General features: G+C 42.0%; 2 protein-coding genes across 4 annotated transcripts in view; one reads left to right on the top strand and one right to left on the bottom strand.

Moving 5' to 3' along the window:
* The window catches only part of MTUS1 (microtubule associated scaffold protein 1), a 158,739-nt gene that overhangs the window by 139,958 nt on the left and 2,321 nt on the right, over window positions 1–16,460 (bottom strand). The window lies entirely within an intron of this gene.
* Window positions 3,106–16,460, top strand: part of LOC131384059 (nascent polypeptide-associated complex subunit alpha, muscle-specific form-like) — a 35,549-nt gene continuing 22,194 nt past the window's right edge. The window contains exon 1 of the mRNA XM_058442816.1: window positions 3,106–3,219. Within this exon, the coding sequence (XP_058298799.1) occupies window positions 3,106–3,219 (114 nt within the window). The remainder of the gene's footprint in view (window positions 3,220–16,460) is intronic.

Raw genomic sequence — 16,460 nt, 5'->3', positions numbered from 1 at the left:
AATAAAGAGGATTTGCTCACTGGTCCTAGCTCTGACAATAAGCACCTGCCTAGTGAAGTCTCTGGCTGTGAAGGTGAGTGAGGTGTTCTCTCCATTCCATCCACTCTGGAGTTGGAATTTTCCAAACACTGCTATAGGTGGGGGTGTGCCAGGAAAACAAAGGAATACAACATGGACCAGCCAAGTTCCCTCTCTTATCCTCATAAGCAAAACAAAGTCCCAGTGCTCCAGGACTGGCCGCTTTTTGCCTTTCTTAGATGGGAGTGTAGGAAGAGGGAGCATACCAGGCCTTAGAATCTGTCCTCACTAGATATGGAGGAGGAGATGATGTAATTTTTTTTTAAATAAAAAGATATGCAAAGCGCATGCTGTTGTGCTGAGAAGAATGTGGAAATTCACAAGTTGGGCACTGTTTAGCTTTGTATTCCTGTGGCTAATGTGTTCGACTCAGCCTGAGGCTCCATGAAGACGGTCCTTGAGTCTGACTTCCAAGGGTCTGACAGCCTGTTGGTGATGGCCTTTACAATCACTGGTATCTGAAGCTCAAGCAAGACAGACACCAACTAAGGGCCCCCAGCAATAATTTCTCAAAAAAAATTCAGTAACATGCAGACTCCATCCTTAACGGCAATCTGAGGCTCTGCTGTGGTTAACAAATGCCAGTGACCAAGGCCTGGCCCACCACTCCAATTCCCACAGACCTGTGGGCCCCGATGACATGAAGGTCACTCAGAGCTTAAAGGCAGAGATGAATGCAATGAAGATTTCCACTGAGAGATGGCAGAGAAATGTTCTACCCACACTCATCCAATTGAGATTTGTGGAATTCAACAGCCCCCAAATGCTTTAAAAGCAAATAATTCAGTATCCATTCATGCCTTTCTCCAAAAGATTTCAACTCTGTGTAAAGTATTTAATCATAAGTTAAATAAAATAACATCTCTCCTTTTGATACTAACTTCCTATAGCTTAGCTGTTATAGGCAAAATGGCAGGGCGGTTTAACTGAATCCACATTTACAGTTGCGAATACTCCTATTCCCTGCTGCTACATCAATGTAAGACGTTTTAGTTGGCAATCTAAACCCTGCTGATTTTCTTACAACTGTTTTTTTTTTTTTTTTTGAGATGGAGTTTCACTCTTGTTGCCCAGGCTAGAGTGCAATGTCACCATCTCGGCTCACGGCAACCTCCAACTCCCAGATTGAAGTCATTTTCCAGCTTCAGCCTCTCAGGTAGCTGGGATTACAGGTGCACACCACCATGCCCAGCTAATTCTGTATTTTTAGTGGAGATGAAGTTTCACCACATTGGCCAGGCTGGTTTCGAACTCCTGATCTCAGGTGATCTGCCTGCCTCAGCCTCCCAAAGTGCTGGGATTACAGGCATGAGCCACCATATTAGAGACTTTCAAGAATGAAATGATCGCTGTGTAATTTTTACTATATTCAGAGTTCCAACTGGCTACAAAAAGAGGAATGTATACAATACCTTGCAGAATAGTATCTGACAAGTTCTGTGGCTACAGAATGGGGGCATTTCTCACACCACTCTGTCAGCTTCCTTATCCCTGTTACAGAGTGACCTTTTTATAACAAGAAGAACTTTTTTTGTTGTTGACACAGAGCCTTGCTCTATCATCCAGGCTGGAGTACAGTGGCACAATCTCAGCTCACTGCAACCTCCGCCTCCCAGCTTCAGGAGATTCTCAGGCCTCGGTTGCCTAAGTAGTTGGCATTATAAGTATGCACCACCATGTCCAGCTAATTTTTGTATTTTTTTGTAGAAACGGGGTTTCACCATGTTGGCCAGGCTGGTCTTGAACTCCTGGCCTCAAGTGATTCACCTGCCTCAGCCTCCCAAAGTGCTAGGATTACAGGTATGATCCACTACGCCCCACGTATAACAAGAACTTTTTATTCATGCAACAAACATTCCTAGGTCCTCTGTCACACGCCAGCTTCTTTGCTAGGTGATGGGGACACAATGCTGAACAAGATGGTCCCAGCCTTCAAGGAGCCTCCAAAGAACCTACAGTTCAGCCAGGAAGACAAAAATGTAGAAGTAAATAATTACAAAAACTGCAAAGGTAGAAGCGACTGGAGGCTAAAGGGACCCAGAGAATAGGCTCCATTGTTACAGATACGGAGAAAACAGTGAAATGTCACTTCCAGAAGAAAATAAAGCTTGAGCTGAGACTAAGGCATAGGCAGGTAAGTGCTTCTCAGCCTTTCAGATTTTATGGACCCGTGACATCCACGCTCCAAAACTCTGCAGAGACAGCATGGGGATGTCAGCTTTAATTTTGCCATGAAGGGCACTTCAGACAAAATTTGTACTACTGCCAACACATCATAAAAAGACATTATTTTAACACAAAAAGTGAAGGGGGTACAAAACCGCAGCATAAAGAACATCCCTTTAGTTTAGGTAATATACATTTAGCCTTATGAAAATCTTGGTACATTGTGTTTTTATTCCATCTCACCGTGTTCAAGTCAACATTTTGTCACCAGGCACCCCAGGGTCACAGATGCACATTTGGAACCTGTGATCTCTGTAGATGAGAAAGGCAGTGGTGAGATCTGGAGGGCAGTTTCTCACCTCTGCGAAGATCAAAGCAACAGACCAGGAGAGAAAGAAATACACCAAGGGAAGCACTGAGAGGGCCGATGGATCAGCAAAGGCCTAAGGACAGGTACGGTGGGTCATGCCTGTAATCCCAGCACTTTGGGACGCCAAGGCATGAGAATCTATTGAACCCAGTTCAAGACCAGCCTGGGGGACACAGTGAGACCCTGTCCCTAAAAAATTTAAAAATTAGCCAGCCGTCGTGGCACATGCCCATAGTCCCAGCTACTCAGGAGGCTGACGCCAGAGGATCACTTGAGCCCAGAAGTTAGAGGCTGCAGTGAGCCAAGATTGTGCCAAAGCACTCCAGCCTGGGTGACAGAGCGAGACCCCATCTCTGGAAAAAACAAACAAACAAAAAGGCAGCCTAGAACACATCAAGGAAGGGTCAGTGTATTCTGACCCTTCTTGCAATGGAAGCCACATCACCAACCACACAAAAGCCTAGGACAGAGGTACCCAAAGACCAACCCCGATGAGCTGCTTCCGAAGAGGCCAGAGAGGTCTGGAAGGCAGTGCCTGGCACCAGACAACCCTCACCCGCTGCCATGATGCTAAAAGCTCCTCCAGGACCCAGGCACTATCTCAGGTAAAAGCTCTTCAAGGACCCAGGCACCATCTCAGAAGCGGGTGTGCCGCTGAGGGAGGAGGAAATCCATCCTTCAGAGGAGAGAAGAGCCTCAGATAGGAAGTGTGAACTGACCACACTTAAAATCCTCAAGTAGATATTTACCTGCAAGTGACTGTTTGAAACCAAAAAACACTGAGTTATCTCGAGGTTGCCACATTATATGTTCTCCACAAGTGAGGAGAAATGAGGATGTGTGAGGCAGTTGGGTTATAAAGAAATAAAGTTTCATTTGGGGTCACAATGTGTAAGTGTCCCACCTGCTTCTGTAGTTTAGAGACTGGCTGGGGCTGGAAGAAATGGATCTACCCGAGCGGTATGAAGGAGCTGGGTTTCACATTTAATATTAAGAGTTAAGGTGCTATGTTAACAACCAACATTTAACACACTGCAGGGGTAGCACTTTATCACAAGAGACTTTCGCTCAGGCCACGGCACCTCATCCACCTCAAACCAGCACATACTGTTTTGTATCATGACTATACATTTCAGAAAGAAAATAAAAGTAGAATTTTTTAAAAAGACTCTTTCCTAGTACACTTGACAAGCATTGTGGAGTGAGGTTGACCTCATTGCTGAAAAGCGATCGGAAGCTTCTAGACATCATAAGGGCTGGTGAGAGAAAGCGCTGTGTAAACACACTGTTTGGCACATCCAAGGACTGACAAGGAGGGGCCACCACTCCCTGACACCCTGTCAATTCCACTGCTCCACTCCAGGCCAGCACAGTGTGTGAGGCCAGGATGAGGAACAGGCCACAGCGCCCACCATGGGTAAAGATAACGACATCAGTGCACAGCTCTTCAAAGTCCACAGTGTTCCCACAGTCGTCCTCCCAGTAGACAGTCCCATGGGACAGACAGGTCACATGACAGTTATATTCCCCGTCCCTCCTCCTCTAAGATGCTAAACCTGATGTTTCCAGAAGTTGAGTACCTTGCTCAAAACACAGAGTTAATAAATAGCAGCAATGGACATTAAACTCTACTCCAATGTGTAATCCTGATCTATTTCCACTTTCCTTCTCACAAGAACCAAATCACCCAAACACCTGGTAGGTCTGCGCAGCTACGGACCCTATAGCCACTTGATATGAGGAGCATACGTTTATCAACGAGCTCCTAAACTGACTCAGAAACTGCGTGGCCTGTTACAAGCCAAAAATATTCTTGGCCTCATTTTCCTCATGGACAAAAACTGATTCAACAATCCATCTCACAGGGCCGTTTTACAGTTAAATAAAATGTTTGGAAACTTTCTAATACACAATTGTACATTGCTACTGTTACGCCAACAACCTTGTAAAACAAGCCTTATTATCATCCTCACTTTTCTGATGACCAAAGCTCACTAACTTATTCATCCAGTCAAGAAGACTTTCTAGCTGGACGCAGTAGCTCACACTGTCATCCCAGCACTTTGGGAGGCCAAGGCAGGCAGATCACCTGAGTCAGGAGTTCAAGACCAGCCTGGCCAACATGGTGAAACCCATCTCTATTAAAAATACAAAAAATTAGCTGGGCGTGGTGGCGGGTGCCTGTAATCCCAGCTACTCGGGAGGCTGAGGCAGGAGAAGAGCTTGAACCCGGGAGGCGGAGGTTGCAGTGAGTCGAGATCGCGCCACTGCACTACAGCCTGGGCAACAAGAGCAAAACTCCGTCTCAAAAAAAATAAAAAAGACATTCTAGGGTGATGGACACATTCTGAATCTTGATTGGTGTGATGGTTACATCAATGTGTATTTGTCAAAACTCATATAATTGCACACTTAACCAGGTGCACTGCATTTCATGATACTTAATGTTATTTCAAAAATTGTTTCAAAGATCACGTAGTAGTGAACAGCAGTGTGTACTCTGAGACATACTCATGAATTCTCATTGGAATCTACACATTTTTTCCGCATTCTTTTTCTGTAATCTGCTTGCCAAGTAATCCTTCCTACCCAACTGAAACCCTTAAATGTTGACGATAGCTCTAGTTACCATTTTTGTCTCTTTACTCAGAATTTCATGTTTTACTGTTACATCCTGAACATACTCATCTAGAACCTTCTACTAAAGTAGGTCTCTGGCCACAACGCAGTAGGGTACAACAGCCACAGACTAAACAACCACCTTGAAAAGCAGGTCCGGAAGGATCATGTGCCAGCTGCCTGCAGCCTAACCCAAAGGACTTCTGAGAATCTCAACTATATTTCTCAATCTCAGTCAACATTCCTTCAACAGTTTATTGAACACAAATAAAGAGCATAATTCTAAATACTCATCCCAGAGGAAGGAACAAAATAAAGTCCTTGCTCTCTTAAATATCACATATTGTAGATGATTTTCAAAATTCCATCAGAAAATAACCTTTTTCATGAAAATCAGTAAACAAGTACAAGAGGCAAAACAGTAAGTTTCAGGATAGTACTGGGTCCAAAGTATTTACTTTTATACAATGAGCTATTTGTATAGAAGTAAATAATTAAAACCACCATCTACACCCAGGGCTTATCAAAGGCACTCTCAAAGACTGTACAGTTACGCTAAAGAAATGATTTGATGTACAGACTGTGCATGCTTTTAGTTGTCTTTTTTTTTTTTTTTTTTTTTTTGAGACGGAGTTTCACTCTTGTTGCCCAGGCTGGAGTGCAAGGGCACAATCTCGGCTCACAGCAACCTCCGCCTCCCAGGTTCAAGCGATTCCCCTGCCTCAGCCTCCCGAGTAGCTGGGATTACAGGAATAAGCCACTATGCCTGGCTACTTTTATATTTTTAGTAGAGACAGGGTTTCTCCATGTTGGTCAGGCTGGTCTCCAACTCCCAATCTCAGGTGATCTGCCCGCCTTGGCCTCCCAAAGTGCTGGGATTACAGGTGTCAGCCACTGCACTCGGCCGCTTTTAGTTTTTAAATTATATGCAGTTAGTTTTTAAAAGCTACCTAAAAGGTAGCTCAGACTGTTTGAGGGATGTGGGGGTAGATCACGCGGGCAGGGCAGAGTTTACAGCTGAAATATAAAATCTTTACCCCAAAGTGTTAAATGACCATGAACATTTCCTTGTTTAGAAACTTCAGAGTTGTTATCTCTCTCCAAAGTCCACTTGGTGGAAAGGAAATAATTTTCCATTTGAATCATGCCAACACCAAATGGAAAATGTCTTAATGTGTGTGTAGTTACGCAAGTTGGCACCTCACCTTATACCTCCCAACCTTTATTAAACATCGACTTCCTGCACCCTTTTCTTGAAAATGATTACCTATGTTAGGCTTTCTGCTAGCAAGAGTTCTTTAACAGAAGGTGACTGTATATACACATTTAACTCACAGCAGCCCCCCAACAAGAGCCAACCTCCAAACAGGGACTACTTATACAGTCCTAACACTATATATTCCCTAGAAGACAATCTGGAAATAGAGAACTGGTGACTTTTAGGGCTAAAAATCATGACTGATATTCAGCTGAAACGGTGGTTTTGTGAGGGCATTCATCTCTTCCCAGTTCTGACACTGGCCTCACCTCCTACTTCAGTTTCCATCTGGGATTACCTCCATTTCCTCCACTAATTACCTGCCTCTCTGTAGCTTACAGTAAGGAAACAAAATTCAAGATTTCTACTTTTAAGAAAAGTTTCCACTGGGCACGGTGGCTCACACCTGTAATCCCAGCACTTTGGGAGGTCGAGGCAGGTGGATCACAAGATCAGGAAATCAAGATCATCCTGTCTAACACGGTAAAACTCCGCCTCTAATAAAAATACGAAAAATTAGCCAGACATGATGGCAGACGCCTGTAGTCCCAGCTACTCGGGAGGCTGAGGTAGGAGAACTGCCTGAATCCAGGAGGCGGAGGTTGCCGTGAGCCAAGATCATGCCATTGCACTCGAGCCTGGGTGACAGAGCAAGATTCCATCTCAAAAAAAAAAAAAAAAAAAAAGTTTCAGGACAAAAAATAGTAGTTTCTATCCAGCATATAAGACTTCAGACTGGTAATCTATAAAGTGAGATACAAAAAATCTAATTATTCAAATGACTGTTTCTATAGAGTTCTATTAGGACTTATTGAAAAAAGCAGTCTGAAAGCTATAAAGTCCTATGTAAGCGGAATTCATGATTGTAATGATCTCTGTCAATTTTTCACTTGTGCTAATCTGAACGGCTTACAACATTTAACATTCGGCTTTATGTTCTGTGATTAGAAAATGTGAAAATAAACTAATTCTCAGCTATGTCATTTGAAATTTTACATATCAAAACTACTGCATGACTTGGCCTGGCACGGTGGCTCACTCCTATAATCCCAGCACTTTGGGAGGCCAAGGGAGGTGGATCACTTGAGGTCAGGAGTTCGAGACCAGCGTGGCCTACATGGTGAAACTCCATCTGTACTAAAAATACCAAAATTAGCCAGGCATGATGGCAGGCACCTGTAATCCCAGCTACCCAGGAGGCTGAGGCAGGAGAATCGCTCGAATCCGGGAGGTGGAGGTTGCAGTGAGCCGGATCGTACCACTGCACTCCAACCTGGGTGACAAAGCAAACTATCGGTAGGGACAGCGGGGGGAACTTTTACCCCATTTCAGCATCAACGTATAGAAAATCCTGGCAACACAAACTTATTACTTCCACTCGCATTAAAACTAGTCAAATAACAGTATCATATTGGGTGTGGGGAATCGACCGGTGCAAGTCCAGTCCCACTTCCATAACTTACTCTCCATAAGACAAAACATTTATCCAAATAGTTCTGGTCCCCCGTCTCCTTCAGTATAAAAGAGAGCACTCATGACCTGCTCTGCCCAACCACAGGGCTGATGTGATCAGTTCTTAATATCATATTTACAATGTGCTTGCCACAAACATACGGAATTAATGTTTCACTATGCTTAAAAGATGAAAATACAGAATTGCTTTTATATTTAAATACTGTATATTAATAGTAACATTTTACAATTGAAACTCTAAAATACAAATATTCTGGACTACGTTACCGGTGAAAAATTAGAACAGGGAACCTTAGTACTGTAATATCCACAAGTCCAAGATTAGTTCAAAGTGATGACTCAATTGTCTTTCGAATGTGCTGATTGGTAACAAACAGGCAACACAATTTACAGACTTTACTTTGATTTTTTTGAAAATACAGTTCAAATGGAATATCAGCAGCTCTCTAGACTTAAACTTTCAAGAAAAACAAGAGGTGACAAAGCTGGAGACTGAGAATAAACAATCTCCAATGTTTGGTACAAATCAATTCCTCCTAAGGAAGAGGGAAAGTTATCAGCCTCCTGAGCCTAGAATTTAACTTCCAAAAGACAGCACCAGCAGATCCAAGCAAAACCTCCAAGGCTAAGCAGCAGAAATTAAATGAAACATCTATCTATGAATCAGAAGATTTAATTTAAAATTAGAGACAAAGGAAGGTTATTAGCACCCATTGATCATTTTCTATATACCTGGCACCTGTGTCAGAATAACCCCAGGAGATAAAGGTACTACCCCCACCTCCCAGTGTCCTGATGAGCCAACTGGGGAGCAAAGGTAATGAAATTTCACCCAAGGTCACATGGCTAATAGGAAAATCTCAGACACGAACCCAATTTTACCTGTGCACTCTCTATGACATTACTGCACCAAATGTTCTGGATACCCATTACGTTTCTCCAATTCTATAATAAAGTATATCCCCAGGGTTTCATAATGGATGTCATGGTGGGCAAAATCTAGCTAAATGGTGAAATACCTCTATTTATTATTTCAAATTCAATAAAAACAGGAGGAAGGAGAGAAGAAAAGCAGTTCCTAGCACTGAAGGATGGAGGGCTAATCATTCAAGATCAAAACAACTCACACTATATAAGGAGAAAATAGTTTTCATTTGATTATATATCTACAAGGTTATACATATGTAAATGTTCAGCTTAATAAGCTATAACCAGAACTTTCCAACAAAATAGTCTTATCTGCAATATAAAATGGTTTAGGTTTTCTCATAGAAACAGAAATGTAGGATTTTTCTTACCTCCTGTTTCATTAACTGACCCTACCCTTTTAAATTCAAATTAAGAGTAAGTAAATCCCTTTGCACAGGTGCCATTAGCCATTAAAAACACTATAAAGCAACATCAGAAGGCTGAGCACTGTGGCTTACGCCTGTAATCCCAGCACTTTGGGAGGACAAGGTGGGCAGATCACCTGAGGCCAGAAGATCGTCACCAGCCTGGCCAACATGGGGAAATCCTGTCTCTACCAAAAATACAAAAATTATCCAGGCACGGTGGCGCATACCTGTAGTCCCAGGTACTCAGAAGGCTGTGGCATGAGAATTGCTTAAACCTGGGAGGCGGAGGTTGCAGTGAGCCGAGATCACACCACTGCCCTCCAGCCTGAGACAGAGCAAGAGTCTGTCTCAAAAAAAAAAAAAAAAAAACTGAAAGCAAAACCATTTTTTAACATTAAACAGAAAATACTTCTTCACAGCATTAAATCAAGTTCAATAACCAGCAAGTCTAGAGAACTATTGAAAAGTTTTACATAAATGCAAAACTACTCTGAAACACAAATCTTATTAGATTTAATGAGAAAGAACATTCGCAGCCTGAAAAGTTATCTGAATTCCTCTTGAAGTTGTACATACATTTTTTCTCTAAACAGAAAACAGCCCAAGTCCCTAGTCATGAGAAACTGTCAACTTGCGACTGTCTGCACGAATAGAGAATGTCATAAATCATGAGTGGAATCAATTACATACATGTATTTGCACATGAGTATGCCAGATATTCTGAAACTGACTCTTCATAATAAAAGAGTAACTCAGAAGCATCAGGAAACTCAGCACCTTCCAGCTCTGATGCTCTGCTCCCAAAGCCATGGCCGTTCAGTCGGACACAAGACTGAGGGTGAGCTACCTTCCCTGTGCTTGCTGAGTATGAAATGCTGGATGAGGGGTGAGGGCGAGAGGAGAGGGTAAGGAGGAAAGCACAGAAAAGCAATAAGGAAATGAATACCTGTGGTTTAAAAGACCTTCCAGTAGCTGTGACTATCTGACAAAAGAATTTCAAATTCCCATGCCATCAGAGCTCTAGACGATTTATTCCAGACCACATCTGGGAAAAATAATTATAAAAGTAAAAATGTACCAAGCATCCGAAGATTTAGACCCTATCCTTAAGGAGCTTACAAGATGTAGCAAAAAGACACGGGAAAAGGTAACTAAAGATTCTCACTGAGAGAAATTAAGAGATGCCAAAGAGTGCAGTGCTAAGTATTTTCCTTCTTAATCCTTTTCGTGAGAAGGAAAAGGGTAAGCACGATTAAGGATAAGGATGCTTTATACAACCAAGAATGTCAATACAACCTATGGGACCAAACTTTGGTGAAGACAGCAGGTGGAATTTTTAACGCAGAGCCCAACGTTAACAACCTGGGAGAATATTTCGAGCAACACAAACACTTACTAACATTTCCAAAACTGCACTTTTCACAATCATTGGGGTTTCTCTGACTCCTCCAAGAAAAGAGGTCAAATTCTTTTTTTTAAATCTTCTACCTCACAGTGTTTGGCCCATAGAAAGTGCTCAAAAATGGCTGAGGCTGATGAAAACCAAACACAGGCCTGGCACAGTGGCTCACATCTGCAGTCGCAGCACTTTGGGAGGCCAAGGCGGATGGATCACCTGAGGTCATGAGTTCGAGACCAGCCTGATCAACATGGTGAAACCCTGTCTTTACTAAAAATAAAAAATGAAGACGGGCGTAGTGGTGCATGCCTGTAATCCCAGCTACTCAGAAAGCTGAGGAAGGAGAATCGCTTGAACCCAGGAGGCAGAGATTGCAGTGAGCCAAGATCACGCCACGGCACTCCAGCCTGGGCAACAAGAGGAAAACTCTGTCTCAAAAAAAAAGATAAAAGAAAAAAAATCAAACATAATATTCTAACAGCGAAGATTTTTACTCATGCTTTTTATTTATCATTTGACATGAAAATATAAGCCTAACTATACACTACGTATAAACGACTTGGTTCTGTATGTGTGGCCTAGATTGGGGATCTAATACAACATGTGAATTTTTCTTGGTAGCTAGGTCCTGGCATGGCTCAGCCCTTTTAAATCCATTTCTCATTCTCTAATATCCTTCTACCCTATTCTGACCCATCAGCAAGTAGGACTTCTGCAATCCTCACTTCAATTAAAGCCTATTGGCCTAGAGTCACAGTAATAAGCAAATATGGTTCAATTCTGTAATTTGACTAACAACGAAATGATTACAGTGTAGCAGTTTACGGTATAATAAAAAATAAGATTTTAATAGTGCAAGGTAATTTGATCAGAATTCTGGGAAATATGACTCAACCACCTTGACACAGAGGTCAGGGGAAGGGGGTACGTCTATGTTTCAATGTCATACCAGAAACTGCTCATATCTCTGCTGGCTTCTATTTTCGTTCCATAAAGCTAGCCAAGTGAGCTATGTTTTACGAGGACATGCAGTTTCAACTTCATATCATTCACTGCTAACAATCATGCAAAAATCTATAAAATAAACGTTAAGGTAATTTCTTATTTGTCACTGAACACTGCTCAACACCTCCTATGAACTGCTTATCTGAAATAATGTGAAGAAATACTGATTCTTTTCATCCAGATTGGTATATGTGTAAATAATGCCTGAGTTAAATACTACCATGTTTCCAATGTACAAAAAGCATAAAAGATAAGCTAACTACCCAACAGTCAAGACTTAATGAACACTGTCACAAACATTATTTACACAAGAATGTATGTTATGCCTCTTCTTCCTACTCTCCTGATAAGTATGAGTCTTGCCCAAGATTCCCTTTTCAATGTCATTTTAGGACACAAAATGTCCTTAAATGTTTTAGTTAACAGTAAAAGATCAGAATAATTATATTTGATTAGTCTTCAAATTTAAATACTAATTTTCTTTTCTTCTGCATCAACCTTAAATAAGACACAATTTACTTATAAGGTACACATTTATGCATTTAAAAGAATAAGGTCATTTAATGGTTTAAAAACCTCTTCCAATACATCTTACCTGAAAGACTGATCTCTTCCTAGTCTGTTCTTCCCTTTAGCTGAGTTCACACTGTGTCCTAGCAATAAAGCCTGTAGATTAGAATGAGGGTAAAATGTGTGGTTTTTCTTACTTTTATTTACGTAACTAATGTGTATACAAGAACATTCTTTTTGTTCTTTTTTACACAGTCTCACTCTGTTGGCCAGGCTGGAGGGCAGTGGTGCGATTTTGGCTCACTGCAACCTCCGCCTCCCAGGTTCAAGTGATTCTCCTGCCTCAGCCTCCCAGGTAGCTGGGATATAAGCCCCCGCCACCACACCAGCTACTTTTATATTTTTAGTAGAGATGGGGTTTCACCACGTTAGCCAAGCTGGTCTCAAACTCCTGACCTCAGGTCATCCACCTGCTTTGGCTTCCCAAATTGCTGGGATTACAGGTGTGCGCCACTTAGCCAGGCCCAAGAATATTCTTTTTTTTTTTTTTTTTTGGAGACAGAGTCTCACTCTGTTGGCCAGGCTGGAGGGCACTGGAGCGATCTCGGCTCACTGCAACCTCCGCCTCTTGGGACCAAGTGATTCTCCTGCCTCAGCCTCCCGAGGAGCTGGGATTACAGGCGCCCACCACAACACCCAGCTAATTTTTTTGTATTTTTAGTAGAGATGGGATTTCACCATGTTGGCCAGGGTCGTCTAGAACTCGTGACCTAAAGTGATCCGCTCGGCTTGGCCTCCCAACGTGCTGGGATTACAGGCATGAGCCACCACGCCCAGCCCCAAGAACATTCTTAATTTAGATATGGGCCTGCTAGCAAGACTTAAATGCAGTTCATTTTTAAATAAACACATTTTTATTACTCTTCAGTATGGAGCTTAAAGTCTAAGGAAAACCTACGAGCTTGTCAAGCCTCCCCTTCCGCTCCACACAACCTCAGAGAAATCTGAAATCAGCGCAATTTCAGGGCAAAGTCCACCCCGCAGAGGTGCAGCCTCCTTGCACACTCTTTGCCCTTCGGAACTAGTCTGAGAAACTCAGGACCTGCACTTCATCTTCTTTCACTGCTCAAAAAGATTCTCATCAATGCCACTCCAAAAGTAAACATGTTTCCTCATCAGAAACTTTAAGTGACCTTAAGACTACCTTTACTTAATTTTACAATTTCAAAATAAAGTTTCTAGGTTAGAATGAAAAGATGTGTAACCAGTGTGCAGACAAGAACATTCTTAATTTAGACAGGGGCCTGCTAGCAAGATTTAAATGCAGTTTATCTTTGAAAAAATACATTTTTATTACTTTACAATATACAGCATGAATTCTAAGCTTTAATGAACAAAGTTATTTTGTAACCGAGATTTATATGCAAATACATCTGGAGTACTTGAACGCTATTTACTTAAGTGAAGCACTTCCAAGTTTGACCTTGTTTACACCCTAAATTTGTTGAGAAAACCCACCCTTTCTTCCTTGATTATGTAACATTTATATATCGGGGCAATCATAAGTTGCCAATCTGCTTCTAGTGTATGAAAAGGAAGTTTTATCTTATGTATCCAAATGGCAAAGAGCCTCCAAATTTGTCACCTCCAAAATGGCAGTCTTTTTTACCATTTCTAAGGCCAAGTGAACAAGAAAAAGTCATGATTAATGTCATCATGGAAAACTGCCCCATATCCAAGAGTAATTTCAAAGATTACTGAGGGATTTTTCTCTAAGAAAATAAATAAATAACCATCATCAGGGCAATCATCTACAGAACTTGGTTTAGAAATAAATTTTTAGGCCGGACTTTTAGGCCGGACACAGTGGCTCATGCTTGTAATCCCAGCACTTTGGGAGGCTAAGGTAGGCAATCACCTGAGGTCAGGAATTCGAGACCAGCTTGGCCAACATGGTGAAACCCCATCTCTACTAAAAATACAAAAATTAGCCAGGCACGGTGGTGCACGCCTGTAATCCCAGCTCCTCAGAAGGCTGAGGCAGGAGAATCACTTGAACCTGGGAGGTGGGGTTCCCAGAGAGCCGAGATCCAGCCACTGCACTCCAACCTGGGAGACAGAGTGAGACTCCATCTCAAAAAAAAAAAAAAGAAAGAAAAATGTTTAGGCTGGGGGCAGTGGCTCATGCCTATAATGCTAGCACTCTGGGAGGCTGAAGTGGGAGCATTTGCTTGAGCCCAGCAGCTCAAATCCAACCTGGGCAACACAGCAAAACCTTGTCTCTACAAAAAACACAAAAATTAGCCAGGCATGATGGCACATGCCTGTAGTACCAGATATTCAGGAGGCTGAGGCGGGAGGACAGCTTGAGCCTGGGATGTGAAGGCTGCAGTAAGCTATGATCATGCTACTGTATTCTAGCCTGAGTGACAGAGCCATATCCCGTCTCAAAAAATAAAATAAAAAGTTAGAAGAAGAAATTACAAGTCAAACTCAACTCCTGGTTATACTGGACCATCCTAAACCAGGTATAGAGACTCCCTGGTGAAAGCAGGCTTTTCGGGGCCAGATTTCAAGCTAGCTGAGTTCATACCATCCCATCTAGTCCTTCATTTCCCGTGGGGTATAATCACTGATCCTCCTTCTCAGGACGCCACAGTCACCACTGTACCCGCTGCTAAGTGGTCACCTCCCTCTGGGGCCTGCCTTCCTCCAGGGAAAGTCTGAGGCCATTTTTAAGTGCCCCTAAGCACACAGATCCTGAACTCCAATTTCATCCTTATGGCTCAAATATGGTCTTATTGCTTACTCTTACGCTCTAAGCTTGGGGAATAAAAGGGACTCAGGCTCTGATGGAGAACGCACTTCCTTCAGTGAGACCTTTCAGGGCATATTCAAGCTTTCACAACACAGAGAAATAACTCAACTTTGAGAAATCAGGAAGACGTGTTCCCCACCCCCAAATAAATACTTTGCTGAGTAGCAGTGTTGGAAATTAATCCAGGAAATTTTTTAACTACATATACAGTACATTTCTCTGGATATCAAGACAATACTCATTATCAACAAGTCCATATGAAACCACAATAATGACTATAAAAAGAAGAATCTGGCAAAATGATACTACAAATACATTACTGAAAATAAATGGAGTGTGAGCCTACTTTGTATAATCACAGAATAACAGATCTGAAAAACATTCAGTCTTTGGGATTTAAAACTTTCTGCTCTGATTTCAAAGAATGTTGTTCCTAATAGTATATACCAGGCCCAAAGGCTTCTCATCAACAAATGCAATTAGTTTTGCAACAGTCTCTACTCCAGGATATGGAAGTTCTTGTAATGAATTTGAAAAGATTCTAATTCAGAATTTGGGTTTTTTTTTTTTTGAGACGGAGTTTTGCCCTGTCACCCAGGCTGGAGTGCACTGCAGTGATCTTGGCTCACTGCAACCTCTGCCTCCCGGGTTCAAGTGATTCTCCTGCCTCAGCCTCCTCCCAAGTAGCTGAGATTACAGGTGCATGCCACCACACCCGGCTAATTCTTTGTATCTTTAGTAGAGATGGGGTTTCACCATGTTGCCCAGGCTAGTCTCGAACCCCTGACCTCCTGATCTGCCCACCTTGGCCTCCCAAAGTGCTGGGATTAGAGGCGTGAGCCATAACACCCGGCTGGAAAATTTTTTTTAAATCTTCTACCACAGTCACATACAGTTCTGAAGCTAAGATTTAGAAGTGTTAAAAATTCTGTTTTGAGAAAGTCAACAGATTTATTAACATTAAAGAAACTTATGTCAAAACCACGGTAAATATATAAAGCAAAGATAAAATGGGAAAAGTATGTGCAATATAGATGGCAACGATTTACTATCAATCCATAAAAGGCCCTTATGAATTAACGGAAAAATACTAATATCCCAGGAGAAAAATCTGGCACTATGTTAAATTTCAAAATGGAAAACAACTAGATTTCTTTGGTGTTCAAATCATCTGTAATCAAAGAAATTGTAGTTTAAATATAGAGAAAGCACTGCTCACCTATACAGCTGGGAAGAATTTTTTTTTTTTCCTTTTAAGGATGATTCTCCATGTTGACAAGAATACGGTAACACCAGTATTCTCACACAGTGCTGGTAGGAACATAATTTGATTAAACATTTTTTGGAAAGCAAATGGTCAATATGTATGAGGAGATCTTCCAACCATCAACTGTATTTCAAGGGCACTAAGGATATTAACCCTGCAC

This window comes from Hylobates moloch, unplaced genomic scaffold (genome assembly GCF_009828535.3).
Source record: "Hylobates moloch isolate HMO894 unplaced genomic scaffold, HMol_V3 SCAFFOLD_8, whole genome shotgun sequence".
NCBI classification, from domain to species: domain Eukaryota; kingdom Metazoa; phylum Chordata; class Mammalia; order Primates; family Hylobatidae; genus Hylobates; species Hylobates moloch.
Note: the sequence above shows the minus strand (reverse complement) of the source record. Positions and strands in the feature narration are given on the sequence as shown.